A 13726-nucleotide genomic window follows, 5' to 3' on the forward strand; every position below is an offset into this window, starting at 1 on the left:
CTCTAGCACAGAGGGTCTGACTTGGAGATGCTGGCTACCGCATTGCACAATTCCGGGGCCGCCATTTCCAGTGTTGGCACAATAGAGCATCATTCACTTAGAGTACAAAGGGGAGAGTCCCCCTGGGGTTGTACAGCAAGGCTTCCTCACTCTTAGACTTGTGCAAAATGAAAATTTTAAATATTTTTCTGATGGGAGTTTTTAACTGTTCCATGACTTTTCTTATGTGTTTTCTTTTTAAGATTCTTGGATCTCCCAGTCAGCATCCTTTCCCCATAATCAGAAACAGCCAGGGGTCGATTCTTTATCACCAGTGGGCTCGCTTCCTAAACAGATCTTCCAGCCTTCTGCCCAACAGCAACCCACTAAACCAGCTAAAATCACTTGTGCAAACTGCAAAAAGCCTTTACAGAAGGGACAGACAGCGTATCAGCGAAAAGGATCAGCTCACCTCTTCTGTTCTACCACCTGCCTCTCTTCCTTCTCTCATAAGCGTACTCCAAAGAAACGCAATGGGACATGTAAAAAGTAAGCTGTACCTTTCAATATGGTTCCATATGATTGGATACTGGCAGTATGAATTTGTGTCCTGAATGTACTTAGAGAGTTGCAGAAGATTCATGGATAGAATTGATGCACAGGTTTCTTCAAGTTTATGTAGCTTGAGTTATCCTAGCATATGTCAGAGCTGTGGGTCATTTGTATTGTACTTACTCTTGGCAGGAAAATAGAGTTTAGGTATAGAAATAAATCAACCCTATCCCACCACTGCCTTTGCCTCACCGCCTTCTCCATCCTCTACCTTGGTTCTACCCGGTTGCTAACACCCTTTTTGAATGCTTCTAGAAGTCATAACCTGTGGCAAGGTTCTAAAGGTCATAATCTGTGACAACAGAATATTTTTATCTCTGAATATCTTTCCATATTATTTAGGAACTCTTAGCAGTTAAACCAAAATGTGGATTTTTCTAGATCCAGAAATTATAATTGATTCTTAGGATTAAATCATGAGAAAATGAAAAATGTCAAAAAATGTCAATTACTGTTCATATATATTTGACTTTTATTAAAATGCAGTGTTCTTAGGGAGTTCCCTGGTGGCCTAGTGATTAAGATTCCAGGCTTTCACTGCTGTGGCCCGGGTTCAGTCCCTGGTGGGGGAACTGAGCCACTCAGCATGGCCAGAAAAAAAGAATGCAGTGTTCTTAAATTGTGTCTATCCCTTGTGTTTCAGAGGTGCACCTGCAAAAAAGGCTACTCTTGTTCCTCAAGGGGAGTCAAGTGAATCCTTCCAAAAATTTTGTAGTACATCTTCGTCTCCCTATGAAGATAACCAGAATCTTCGAAAAAGAGTTCTGAATAAATCAAGATGTACAGTCTGCAGTAAACTAACAGAGGTCTGTGATTTTATATCTTAAGTTATTATCTAGGTTAACAGCGATAATTTTAACTTTTAGGTGCTATTATATGTTCTGCCATCGGCGTAATGGATGAGTCTTGAATCGACTCAGTGAAGTTGAAGGGAAGAATAAGCATATGTTAGAATTGTCTCATAACAAATGTCCCATCCCATAGTATGGGGGGTAATCATCCATTTCTGTGGAACTGAATGTACTCATAAAGAGAGCAATAGTTTTATGGTGGATTTCATTCTTATTAGCCACACTAAATGAAAATGTAGGTTCAGGACATGAAGGAAACAACCAGTCCTACAAGAACACATAGAACAGGTGGAGTGAAAGTATGTAGGTCACTTCACATTTCTTAGGCGGTATTGCCATTCTTCCCAGGCATCCAGGGAGTCACCACTTAACATGGTCCTTGGTGACTGAATTTGGTCTGGATTACCCTGAAGCCGTGTAAATCCCAGACGCAATTTTATCTCAGCTACCATAGAGCTGAGCAAAGCAAGAACTTAGGTATACACAGACTCCATCCTGAATGTGGGTGATACTGGTTCCCTTCGCCCACCCCCTACCCCAGTTTTCTAGGGCAGTGAAGTTTATAATACCTACAAATTCCCAATCCACTTATTTTTAAGCAGGTCATATCAAAACCTGCTAACCAATTCATTTCCTGAAATTTTTTTTTAATAAATTTATTTTTTTAATTTGTTTCTGGCTGTGTTGGGTCTTCGTTGCTGCACGCGGGCTTTCTCTAGTTGTGGCAAGTGGGGGCTACTCTTCGTTGCGATGCACAGGCTTCTCATTGTGGTGGCTTCTCTTGTTGCAGAGCAGGGGCTCTAGGCACGAGGGCTTCAGTAATTGCAGCACGCGGGCTCAGTATTTGTGGCCCGCAGGCTCTGGAGCACAAGCTCAATAGTTGTGGTGCAAGGTCTCAGTTGCTCCACAGCATGTGGGATCTTCCCGGACCAGGGCTCAAACCCATGTCCCCTGCATTGGCAGGCGGATTCTCAACCACTGCACCACCAGGGAAGCCCGTGTAATTCTTAAATGTCTGATTTTGTTGCTTTTTGTTCTGTGAATCTTATTTTTCCTTTTATAAGATCAAAGCACGATTTTACAAAGAAATCAAAGATGAAAATGAAAGAATAGTGAAATGTGCTTTTTTTATGTCTTTGAATGTTTCTTCCACTGAGAAATTACTAAAGGTTCTTTATTTCTGTTGAAAAAACTAGGTATCTCATTTATGGTGCTAATCCAGTTCATTTATTTAATAAATTGGTTTTTGTTTTTAGATTCGGCATGAAGTCAGCGTTAACAATGTAACACATAAGCTGTGTAGTAACCAGTGCTTTAACAAGTACAGGTTGGCCAATGGTCTAGTGATGAATTGCTGTGAGCAGTGTGGGGAGTACCTGCCCAGCAAAGGTGCTGGAAACAATCTCCTAGTCATTGAAGGTCAGCAGATGAGATTTTGCTGCCAAAGTTGTGCTAACGAATATAAACAGGTAATTCTTTTTTAATGAGTTTTTTTTTTTAAGATTTATTGATTGATTGATTGATTGATTACTATGTTGGGTCTTTGTTTCTGTGCTAGGGCTTTCTCTAGTTGTGGCAAGCGGGGGCCACTCTTCATCGCGGTGCGCGGGCCTCTCACTGTCGTGGCCTCTCTTATTGCGGAGCACAGGCTCCAGACGCGCAGGTTCAGTAGTTGTGGCTCATGGGCCTAGTTGCTCCGCGGCATGTGGGATCTTCCCAGACCAGGGCTCGAACCCGTGTCCCCTGCATTAGCAGGCAGATTCTCAACCACTGTGCCACCAGGGAAGTCCCTTAATGAGTTTTAAATGATCAATTTTGCAGTAACTTCTCCCTTGTTAGCTTACATTAAGCAGATTTATCTTAGAATCTCATATGGTTCCATTTCTGTCAATCTCTCATTGAGTATTACTCTCAAATGAGTATTAAAATTAATTGATTGTTATAAGTAAGCTTGTTTTAAGTCTTTATGTTTTGCAGACGTTACAATAAGTAATTCTTTTCTCTACCATTTTGCACTCCCACTGACAACTTGATAGTTCCAATTACTCTGTAGTCTCAACAAAATTTAGTGTTGTCTGTTTTGATTTAATCTACTCTAGTGGGTATAAAATGATTATCTCATTGTGGTTTTTTTTATAAGGGAATATTTCTAAGGATGTTTATTGCAGCAGTATTTTTTTTTTTAATTTATGGCTGTGTTGGGTCTTCGTTTCTGTGCGAGGGCTTTCTCTAGTTGTGGCAAGCGGGGGCCACTCTTCATTGCGGTGCGTGGGCCTCTTTTGTTGCAGAGCACAGGCTCCAGACGCGCAGGCTCAGTAATTGTGGCTCACGGGCCCAGTTGCTCAGCGGCATGTGGGATCCTCCCAGACCAGGGCTCGAACCCGTGTCCCCTGCACCGGCAGGCAGATTCTCAACCACTGCGCCACCAGGGAAGCCCTCATTGTGGTTTTAATTTCCTGATAACTACTGTTCCTTTCTCATCACTCATATATCTTCTTTTGTAAAGTATCTATTCAAGTTTTAGCTCACTTTTTTTATTGGATTGTCTTTCTATTATTGAGTTGTAGGAATTCTTTATATATATTCTGGATACATATCTTTTGTAAAATAAATGTATTTGGAAGATTTTTCTCCTGGACAGTGTTTTGTCTTTTCGTTTTCCTAATGTTGTTTTTGAAAAGCCCAAGTTTTAAATTTTGATAAAGTCCAATTTACTATTTGCCTTTCTGATTAGTACTTTTTGTGTCTTGTTTAGGGGCTCTGCCTACCAAGGTTATGAAGATATTTACCTATGTTGTCTTCTATAAGCTTTTTAGTTTTAGATTTTATGTTTACATCTGTGATCCATCTCAAGTTAATTTTGTGTATGGTGTGAGGTAGGGATTAAAGAAGTATCATCTTCCTGATTTCAAGACATTAAAAACCTCAAAACATCGCATCATACACCATAAATTTGTACAGTTTTTTTTTTTTTTTAAATTTATTTATTTATTTATTTTTGGCTGTGTTGGGTCTTCGTTTCTGTGCGAGGGCTTTCTCTAGTTGCGGCAAGTGGGGGCCACTCTTCATCGCGGTGCGCAGGCCTCTCACTGTCGCGGCCTCTCTTGTTGCGGAGCACAGGCTCCAGACGCGCAGGCTCAGTAGTTGTGGCTCACGGGCCTAGTTGCTCCACAGCATGTGGGATCTTCCCAGACCAGGGCTTGAACCCGCGTCCCCTGCACTAGCAGGCAGCCTCTCAACCACTGCGCCACCAGGGAAGCCCCTGTACAGTTTTTCTTTATCAGTTATACTTCAATAAACCTGGGGAAAAAGACATTAAAAAGCCATAGTAATCAAGGTGTTATGGTATTGGCATATAAAGATAAACAAATAGAACAATAGAATAGGCAGGCCAGAAATAGAACCACACAAATACAGTCAGCTGATTTTAGAAGAAAGTACAAAATCATTTGGATGGGAAAAGCAAGATTTTTTCAGCAGATGGTGCTGGGACAATTATTTTTTTTGGTATGGACATAAATAAGCCAGACCTCAGATTATCCCACACAAAAATTAAATTAAAAAAAATTAATTTAACATGGATCCTCAATGTAAAACCATTTACAAAAATGTAACCCCATTTCACTGGATGAGAGTTTAAATGGTTAGCTTTTAGGGAAAAGTAACTCGGAAGTGCGAGGCTTATTGCACAGTAGGGGAAACAGTGGGGATACCCATAGTTGATTTTTTAGTTTTTGCAAGGAAGGCTTATTTATGTTATCTTTATTATCTTTGTATATATTATGCTTCATATTTAACAAAGCCTTTGGGTGCAGCTTATAGAAGGTTGCAGTAACGTTATCTTTTCAGAAGAGTACATGTCAAAAATACCTTTTGCTTGAGGGCAGACAGCAGAAGCAAGAAGAACTGCAATTCTGCAGCCTGTGGAAGGAAAGCCACATTCACAGAAAGATAAACAAAATGAAAAGGCAGAGGACTTTGTACCAGATGAAGGAACAAGATAAAACCCCAGAAAAACAACTAAATGAAGTGGAGATAGGCAACCTTCCAGAAAAAGAATTCAGAATAATGATAGTGAAGATGATCCAGGACCTCAGAAAAAGAAGGGAGGCAAAGATTGAGAAGATGCAAGAAATATTTAACAAAGACCTAGAAGCATTAAAGAACAAACACCTAGAAGAATTAAAGAACAACAAACAGAGATGAACAATACAATAACTGAAATGAAAAATACACTAGAAGGAATCAGTAGCAGAATAACTGAGGCAGAAGAGTGGGTAGGTGACCTGGAAGACAGAATGGTGGAATTCACTGCTGTGGAACAGAATAAAGAAAAAAGAATGAAAAGAAATGAAGGCAGCCTAAGAGACCTCTGGGTCAACATTAAACGCAACAACATTCGCATTATGGGGGGGTCCCAGAAGGAGAAGAGAGAGAGGAAGGACCCGAGAAGATATTTGAAGAGATTATAGTCAAAAACTTCCCTAATATGGGAAAGGAAATAGCCACCCAAGTCCAGGAAGCGCAGAGAGTCCCAGGCAGGATAAACCCAAGGAGAAACACGCCGAGACGCATAGTAATCAAACTGACAAAAATTAAAGACAAAGAAAAATTATTGAAAGCAACAAGGGAAAAACGACAAATAACATACAAGGGAACTCCCATAAGGTTAACAGCTGATTTCTCAGCAGAAACTCTACAAGCCAGAAGGGAGTGGCATGATACGTTTAAAGTGATGAAAGGGAAGAACCTACAACCAAGATTACTCTACCCGGCAAGGATCTCATTTAGATTTGATGGAGAAATCAAAAGCTTTACAGACAAGCAAAAGCTAAGAGAATTCAGCACCACCAAACCAGCTCTACAGCAAATGCCAAAGGAACTTCTCTAAGTGGGAAACACAAGAGAAGAAAAGGACCTACAAAAACAAACCCATAACAATTAAGAAAATGGTCATAGGAACATCCATATTGATAATTACCTTAAACGTGAATGGGTTAAATGCTCCAACCAAAAGACACAGGCTCACTGAATGGTTACAAAAACAAGACCCATATATATACTGTCTACAAGAGACCCACTTCAGATCTAGGGACACATACAGACTGAAAGTGAGGAGATGGAAAAAGATACTCCATGCAAATGGAAATCAAAAAAAGCTGGAGTAGCAATACTCATATCAGATAAAATAGACTTTAAAATAAAGAATGTTACAAGAGACAAGGAAGGACACTACATAATGATCCAGGGATCAATCCAAGAAGAAGATATAACAATTATAAATATATATGCACCCAACATAGGAGCACCTCAATACATAAGGCAACTGCTAACAGCTATAAAAGAGGAAATCGACAGTAACACAATAATAGTGGGGGGCTTTAACACCTCACTTACACCAATGGACAGATCATCCAGACAGAAAATTAATAAGGAAACACAAGCTTTAAATGACACAGTAGACCAGATAGATTTAATTGATATTTATAGGACATTCCATCCAAAAACAGCAGATTACACTTTCTTCTCAAGTGCACACAGAATGTTCTCCAGGATAGATCACACCTTGGGTCACAAATCAAGCCTTGCTAAATTTAAGAAAATTGAAATCATATCAAGCATCTTTTCCGACGGCAGCGCTATGAGATTAGAAATCAATTACAGGGATAAAAACGTAAAAAACAAACACATTGGAGGCTAAACGATATGTTACAAAATAACCAAGAGATCACTAAAGAAATCAAAGAGGAAATAAAAAAAATACCTGGAGACAAATTACAATGAAAACACGACGATCCAAAGCCTATGGGATGCAGCAAAAGCAGTTCTAAGAGGAAAGTTTATAGCAATACAAGCCTATCTCAAGAAACAAGAAAAATCTCAAACAATCTAACCTTACACCTAAAGGAACTAGAGAAAGAAGAACAAACAAAACCCAAAATTAGTAGAAGGAAAGAAATCATAAAAGATCAGAGCAGAATAAATGACATAGAAACAAAACAGTAGCAAAGATCAATAAAACTAAAAGCTGGCTCTTTGAGAAGATAAACAAAATTGATAAACCTTTAGCCAGACTCATCAAGAAAAAGAGGGAGAGAACTCAAATCAATAAAATTAGAAATGAAAAAGGAGAAGTTACAACAGACACCACAGAAATACAAAGCATCCTAAGAGACTACTACAAGTAACTCTATGTCAATAAAATGGATAACCTGGAAGAAATGGACAAATTCTTAGAAAGGTATAACCTTCCAAGACTGAACCAGGAAGAAATAGAAAATATGAACAGACCAATCACAAGTAATAAAATTGGAACTGTGATTAAAAATCTTCCAACAACCGGGCTTCCCTGGTGGCGCAGTGGTTGAGAATCTGCCTGCCAATGCAGGGGACACGGGTTCAAGCCCTGGTCTGGGAAGATCCCACATGCCACGGAGCAGCTAGGCCCATGAGCCAGAATTACTGAGCCTGCGCATCTGGAGCCTGTGCTCCGCAACAAGAGAGGCCGCGATAGTGAGAGGCCCGCGCACCGCGATGAAGAGTGGCCCCCGCTTGCTGCAACTGGAGAAAGCCCCTGCACAGAAACGAAGACCCAACACAGCCATAAATAAATAAATAAATTAATTAATTAATTTAAAAAAAATCTTCCAACAACCAAAAGTCCAGGACCAGATGGCTTCACAGGTGAATTCTTTTTTTTTTTTTTTTTATAATGTTGAGCATCTTTTCATGTCTTTTTTTTTTTTTTTTTTTTTTTATTTATGGCTGTGTTGGGTCTTCGTTTCTGCGCGAGGGCTTTCTCTAGTTGTGGCAAGCGGGGGCCACTCTTCATTGCGGTGCGCAGGCCTCTCACTATCGCGGCCTCTCTTGTTGCGGAGCACAGGCTCCAGAAGTGCAGGCTCAGTAATTGTGGCTCACAGGCCCAGTTGCTCTGCGGCATGTGGGATCTTCCCACACCAGGGCTCGAACCCATGTCCCCTGCATTGGCAGGCAGATTCTCAACCACTGCGCCACCAAGGAAGCCCATCACAGGTGAATTCTATCAAACATTTAGATAAGAGCTAACACCCATCTTTCTCAAACTCTTCCAGAAAATTGCAGAGGAAGGACCACTCCCAAACTCATTCTATAAGGCTACCATCACTCTGCTACCAAGACCAGACAAAGATAACACAAAAAAAGAAAATTACAGACCAATATCACTGATGAATTTAGATACAGAAATCCTCAACAAAATACTTGCAAACAGAGTCCAATAACACACTAATAGGATCATACACCATGATCAAGTGGGATTTATCCCAGGGATGCAAGGATTCTTCAATATACGCAAATCAATGTGATACAGCATATTAACAAATTGAAGAATAAAAATCATATGATCATCTCAAAAGATGCAGAAAAGCTTTTGACGAAAGTCAACACCCATTTATGATAAAAACTGTCCAGAAAGTGGGCATAGAGGGAACCTACCTCAACATGATAAAGGCCATATACGACAAACCCACAGCAAACATCATTCTCAATGGTGAAAAACTGGAAGCATTTCCTCTAAGATTAGGAAAAAGACAAGGATGTCCGCTCTCACCACTGTTATTCAACATAGTTTTGGAAGTCCTAGCCATAGCAGTCAGAGAAGAAAAAGAAATAAAAGGAATACAAATCGGAAAAGAAGAAGTAGAACTGTCACTGTTTGCAGATGACATGATACTATACATAGAGAATCCTGAGGATGCCACCAGAAAACTACTAGAGCGAATCAATGAATTTGGTAAAGTTGCAGGATACAAATTTAATGCACAGAAATCTCTTGCATTCCTATACACTAACAACAAAAGATCAGAAAGAGAAATTAAGGAAACAATCCCATTCACCATTACAAGAAGAAGAATAAAATACCTAGAAATAAACCTACCTAAGGAGACAAAAGATCTGTAGGCAGAAGAGTATAAGACTCTGATGAAAGAAATTAAACATGGTACAAACAGATGGAGAGATATACCATGTTCTTGGATTGGAAGAATCAATATTGTGAAAATGACTATACTCCCCAAAGCAATCTACAGATTCAATGTAATCCCTATCAAATTACCAGTGGCATTTTTTACAAAACTGTAACAAAAAATCTTAAAATTTATATGGAGACACAAAAGACCCCGAATAGCCAAAGCAGTCTTGAGGGGGAAAAAAAAACGGAGCTGGAGGAATCAGGCTCTCTGACTTCAGACTATACTACAAAGCTACAGTAATCAAGACAGTATGGTACTGGCACAAAAACAGAAATATAGATCAATGGAACAGGATAGAAAGCCCAGAGATAAATCCATGCACATATGGTCACCTTATCTTTGATAAAGTAGGCAAGAATATACAATGGAGAAAAGACAACCTCTTTTTTTGTTTTCTTTTTTTTTTTAAAGGAATTCCTTTATTTTTATTATTTATTTATTTATTTATTTATTTATTTATTTATTTATTTTTGGCTGTGTTGGGTCTTCGTTTCTGTGCAAGGGCTTTCTCTAGTTGCGGCAAGCGGGGGCCACTCTTCATCGCAGTGCGCGGGCCTCTCACTATCGCGGCCTCTCTTGTTGCGGAGCACAAGCTCCAGATGCGCAGGCTCAGTAGTTGTGGCTCACGGGCCCAGTTGCTCCTTGGCATGTGGGATCTTCCCAGACCAGGGCTCGAACCCGTGTCCCCTGCATTAGCAGGCAGATTCTCAACCACTGCGCCACCAGGGAAGCCCAAGACAACCTCTTTGATAAGTGGTGCCGGGCAAACTGGACAACTACATGTAAAAGAATGAAATTAGAACACTCCCTAACACCATACACAGAAATAAAATCAAAATGGATTAAATACCTAAATGTAAGGCCAGACACTATGAAACTCTTAGAGGAAAACCTAGGAAGAATACTCTTTGACATAAATCACAGCAAGATCTTTTTTGACCCACCTCCCAGAGTAATGGAAATAAAAACAAAAATAAACAAATGGGACCTAATGAAACTTAGTTTCTTTTGCTGTGCAGAAGCTTTTATAAACAAGATGAAAAGACAGCCCTCAGAATGGGAGAAAATATTTGCAATATTGTGCACGAATCAATGGACAAAAGATTAATCTCCAGAATATATAAACAGCTCATGCAGCTCAATATTAAAACAAACAACCCAATCAAAAACTGGGCAGAAGACCTAAATGACATTTGTCCAAAGAAGACATACAGATGGCCAAGAGGCACATGAAAAGCTTTTCAGCATCACTGATTATTAGAGAAATGCAAATCAAAACTACAATGAGGTATCACCTCACACCAGTTAGAATGGGCATCATCAGAAAATCTACAAACAACAGATGCTGGAGAGGGTGTGGAGAAAAGGGAACCCTCTTGCACTGTTGGTGGGAATGTAAATTGATATAGCCACTATGGAGAACAGTATGGAGGTTCCTTAAAAAACTAAAAATACCCAGCAATCCCACTACTGGGCATAAACCAGAGAAAACCATAATTCAAAGAGACACATGCACCCCAGTGTTCATTGCAGCACTATGTACAGTAGCCAGATCATGGAAGCAACCTAAATGCCCATCGACAGACGAATGGATAAAGAAGATGTGGTACCTATATGCAATGGAATATTACTCAGCCATAAAAAGGAATGAAATTGGGTCATTTGTAGAGACGTGGATGGATCTAGAGACTGTCATACAGAGTGAAGTAAGTCAGAAAGAGAAAAACAAATATCGTATATTAACGCATATATATGGAACCTAGAAAAATGGTACAAATGAACCAGTTTGCAGGGCAGAAATAAGAGACACAGATGTAGAGAACAAACGTATGGACACCAAGGGACGAAAGTGGCAGGGGTGGTGGTGGTGGGATGAATTGGGAGATTGGGATTGACATATATACACTAACATGTATAAAATAGATAACTAATAAGAACCTGCTGTATAAAAAATAAATAAAATTCAGGGCTTCCCTGGTGGCGCAGTGGTTGAGAATCTGCCTGCAAACGCAGGGGACACGGGTTCGAACCCTGGTCTGGGAAGATCCCACATACCGCGGAGCAACTAGGCCCGTGAGCCACAACTACTGAGCCTGCGCGTCTGGAGCCTGTGCTCCGCAACAAGAGAGGCCACGACAGTGAGAGGCCCGCGCACCGTGATGAAGAGTGGCCCCCGCTCGCCGCAACTAGAGAAAGCCCTCGCACAGAAACGAAGACCCAACGCAGCCATAAATTAATTAATTAATTAATTAATTAATTTTTAAAAAAATAAATAAATAAATAAAATTCAAAAAAATTTATATTGATTACATGTTGAATGACAATATTTTGGGTATAAAAGGTTAAATTAAAAAAAGCTCTCTGGTAATAAATAACTATCTTAGGTCATCGTATTTGTACGTGGGTGTGTATGTGTTTGTGGATGGTTGACCTGTACCTGCTTAGGCTCTGTGCTGTTGCTCAGTTAAGAACAATGAGTTCATAAACTTCAGACAGATACACTGCTTACCCTCTGAAGAACATAAGGATGGCTCATAGCTTATCAGTCTTTACTTTCTAAATGAACACCAGAGGGAGGTGCAAATGGGAAAATGAACATAGTCAAAACAGGCAGCAGCCACATATTCAGAATTGCTGGAATAACTATCCTGCCTGCCACTCTGATCCCCCCCAAAAGTGTCTTTGTCTCTTCTACCATGTATGTGTCAGTCATGCACATAGCTCATAAGCAGTTGGCAAGTACAGGAATGATATTTCTGTATAATACAGAAGTTTTGTAAAGGTGCTTTCCCCCTACCACGTTAGTGTTTATAAGTGGTTAGTGGCAGGCCTTCACGATAGAAAGCCTTGGTGATATATGAGGACCTTAAGGAAAAACTGAAATCTTGCAGTTAGTGGCTTATCTCAGAATAGCATGCACAGTCATCAGTGTAAAGATGGAATCTGGGTCTTGGCCACTGACCTAATGGGGGGTGATTTTGTCCCCCTGGGGACATTTGTCAAGGTCTTCCAACATTTTTTTTTTTATCACAACTGGGAGAGTGCTCCTGGCATCACTGAGTGGGGGCCAGACAGGTCTTCACAACAAAGCCAAGTATCAGTGGTGCCAGAGTTGAAAAAGGATGAGTAGGCAGCTGGAGGGTGAGTGTGTGTGATAGGCACAGTGAGAAGGAGAACTAAATTTGCATCTTCCTCATTGAGAAGTCAATAGTGACGCCTAAAACTGGGAGGAAAAATCAGTAAAAGCAATACAAACATGTTATTTTGATATTTGGAAGTGAACATGAAAAGAATCAGCTAAAAATGTTGAAAGTAGTTAACTTCTGGGAAAGGGGGTGTTAATTAGTTTAATTATTTGTTTTAATTAGCCAGGTATAATTAGTTGATGTTCTTTATTAAATGTATATTCAGGGCTTCCCTGGTGGCGCAGTGGTTGAGAATCTGCCTGCTAGTGCAGGGGACGCGGGTTCGAGCCCTGGTCTGGGAGGATCCCACGTGCCGCGGAGCGGCTGGGCCCGTGAGCCACAACTGCTGAGCTTGCGCGTCTGGAGCCTGTGCTCTGCAACGAGAGAGGCCGCGGCAGTGGGAGGCCCGCGCACCGCGATGAAGAGTGGCCCCCGCTTGCCACAGCTGGAGGAAGCCCTCGCGCAGAAACGAAGACCCAACACAGCCCAAAAAATAAATAATTAAATAAATTAAAATTAAAAAAAAAATGTATATTCAATTTCAAATAAATAAAACCTTTGAAATATGTTAAAGATACTGAATTTCAGAGAAGTGTCTTACCCAAAGTCACACAGCTAGATTTGACCTCACACCTGAAACCTTAATTAACATGGGGAACTAAGATCCCGCAAGCCGCGTGGTGTGGCCAAAAAAATGTATATAGTATATATGCTCTAGTGCATCTGATACCAACATTTAATTATACGTAGGCCATGAGTTCCCTGAGGCTAGGATCTACATTGGATTCAATTTAGTGATCTCCAGTATGATGAGTCTTAGATGTGTGGGGAGTTATAACAACTTGACTGCCTACTCACTGCTGAGAAACTCAGGAAGGAAAGAAAGAAGCCCAAGGCTTGGGTTTGGTAATGTTAAAAAAAAAAAGAACACTAACAGTCCTTGGCGTTCTGTTTTTTCTTAAATATGCTTTTCTGGTATAGTCTTATCCAATCCCATAGTTTCAATTAATACATATTTTGATGACTTCCAGAATATATCTATAGATCTTATTCCTTCAGTTTCACACTAGTACATCCATCTAATTTCCAT

The 13726-nt window shown here is 40.2% G+C and overlaps 1 protein-coding gene across 1 annotated transcript in view; it reads left to right on the forward strand.

Annotated features, from left to right (window-relative positions):
- Positions 1-13726, forward strand: part of ZMYM5 (zinc finger MYM-type containing 5) — a 35201-nt gene that overhangs the window by 18953 nt on the left and 2522 nt on the right. The window contains exons 5-7 of the mRNA XM_057532721.1: positions 243-528; positions 1235-1397; positions 2699-2911. Coding sequence (XP_057388704.1) covers positions 243-528; positions 1235-1397; positions 2699-2911 — 662 coding nt within the window. The remainder of the gene's footprint in view (positions 1-242; positions 529-1234; positions 1398-2698; positions 2912-13726) is intronic.

This window comes from Balaenoptera acutorostrata, chromosome 18, assembly GCF_949987535.1.
Source record: "Balaenoptera acutorostrata chromosome 18, mBalAcu1.1, whole genome shotgun sequence".
NCBI lineage: Eukaryota > Metazoa > Chordata > Mammalia > Artiodactyla > Balaenopteridae > Balaenoptera > Balaenoptera acutorostrata.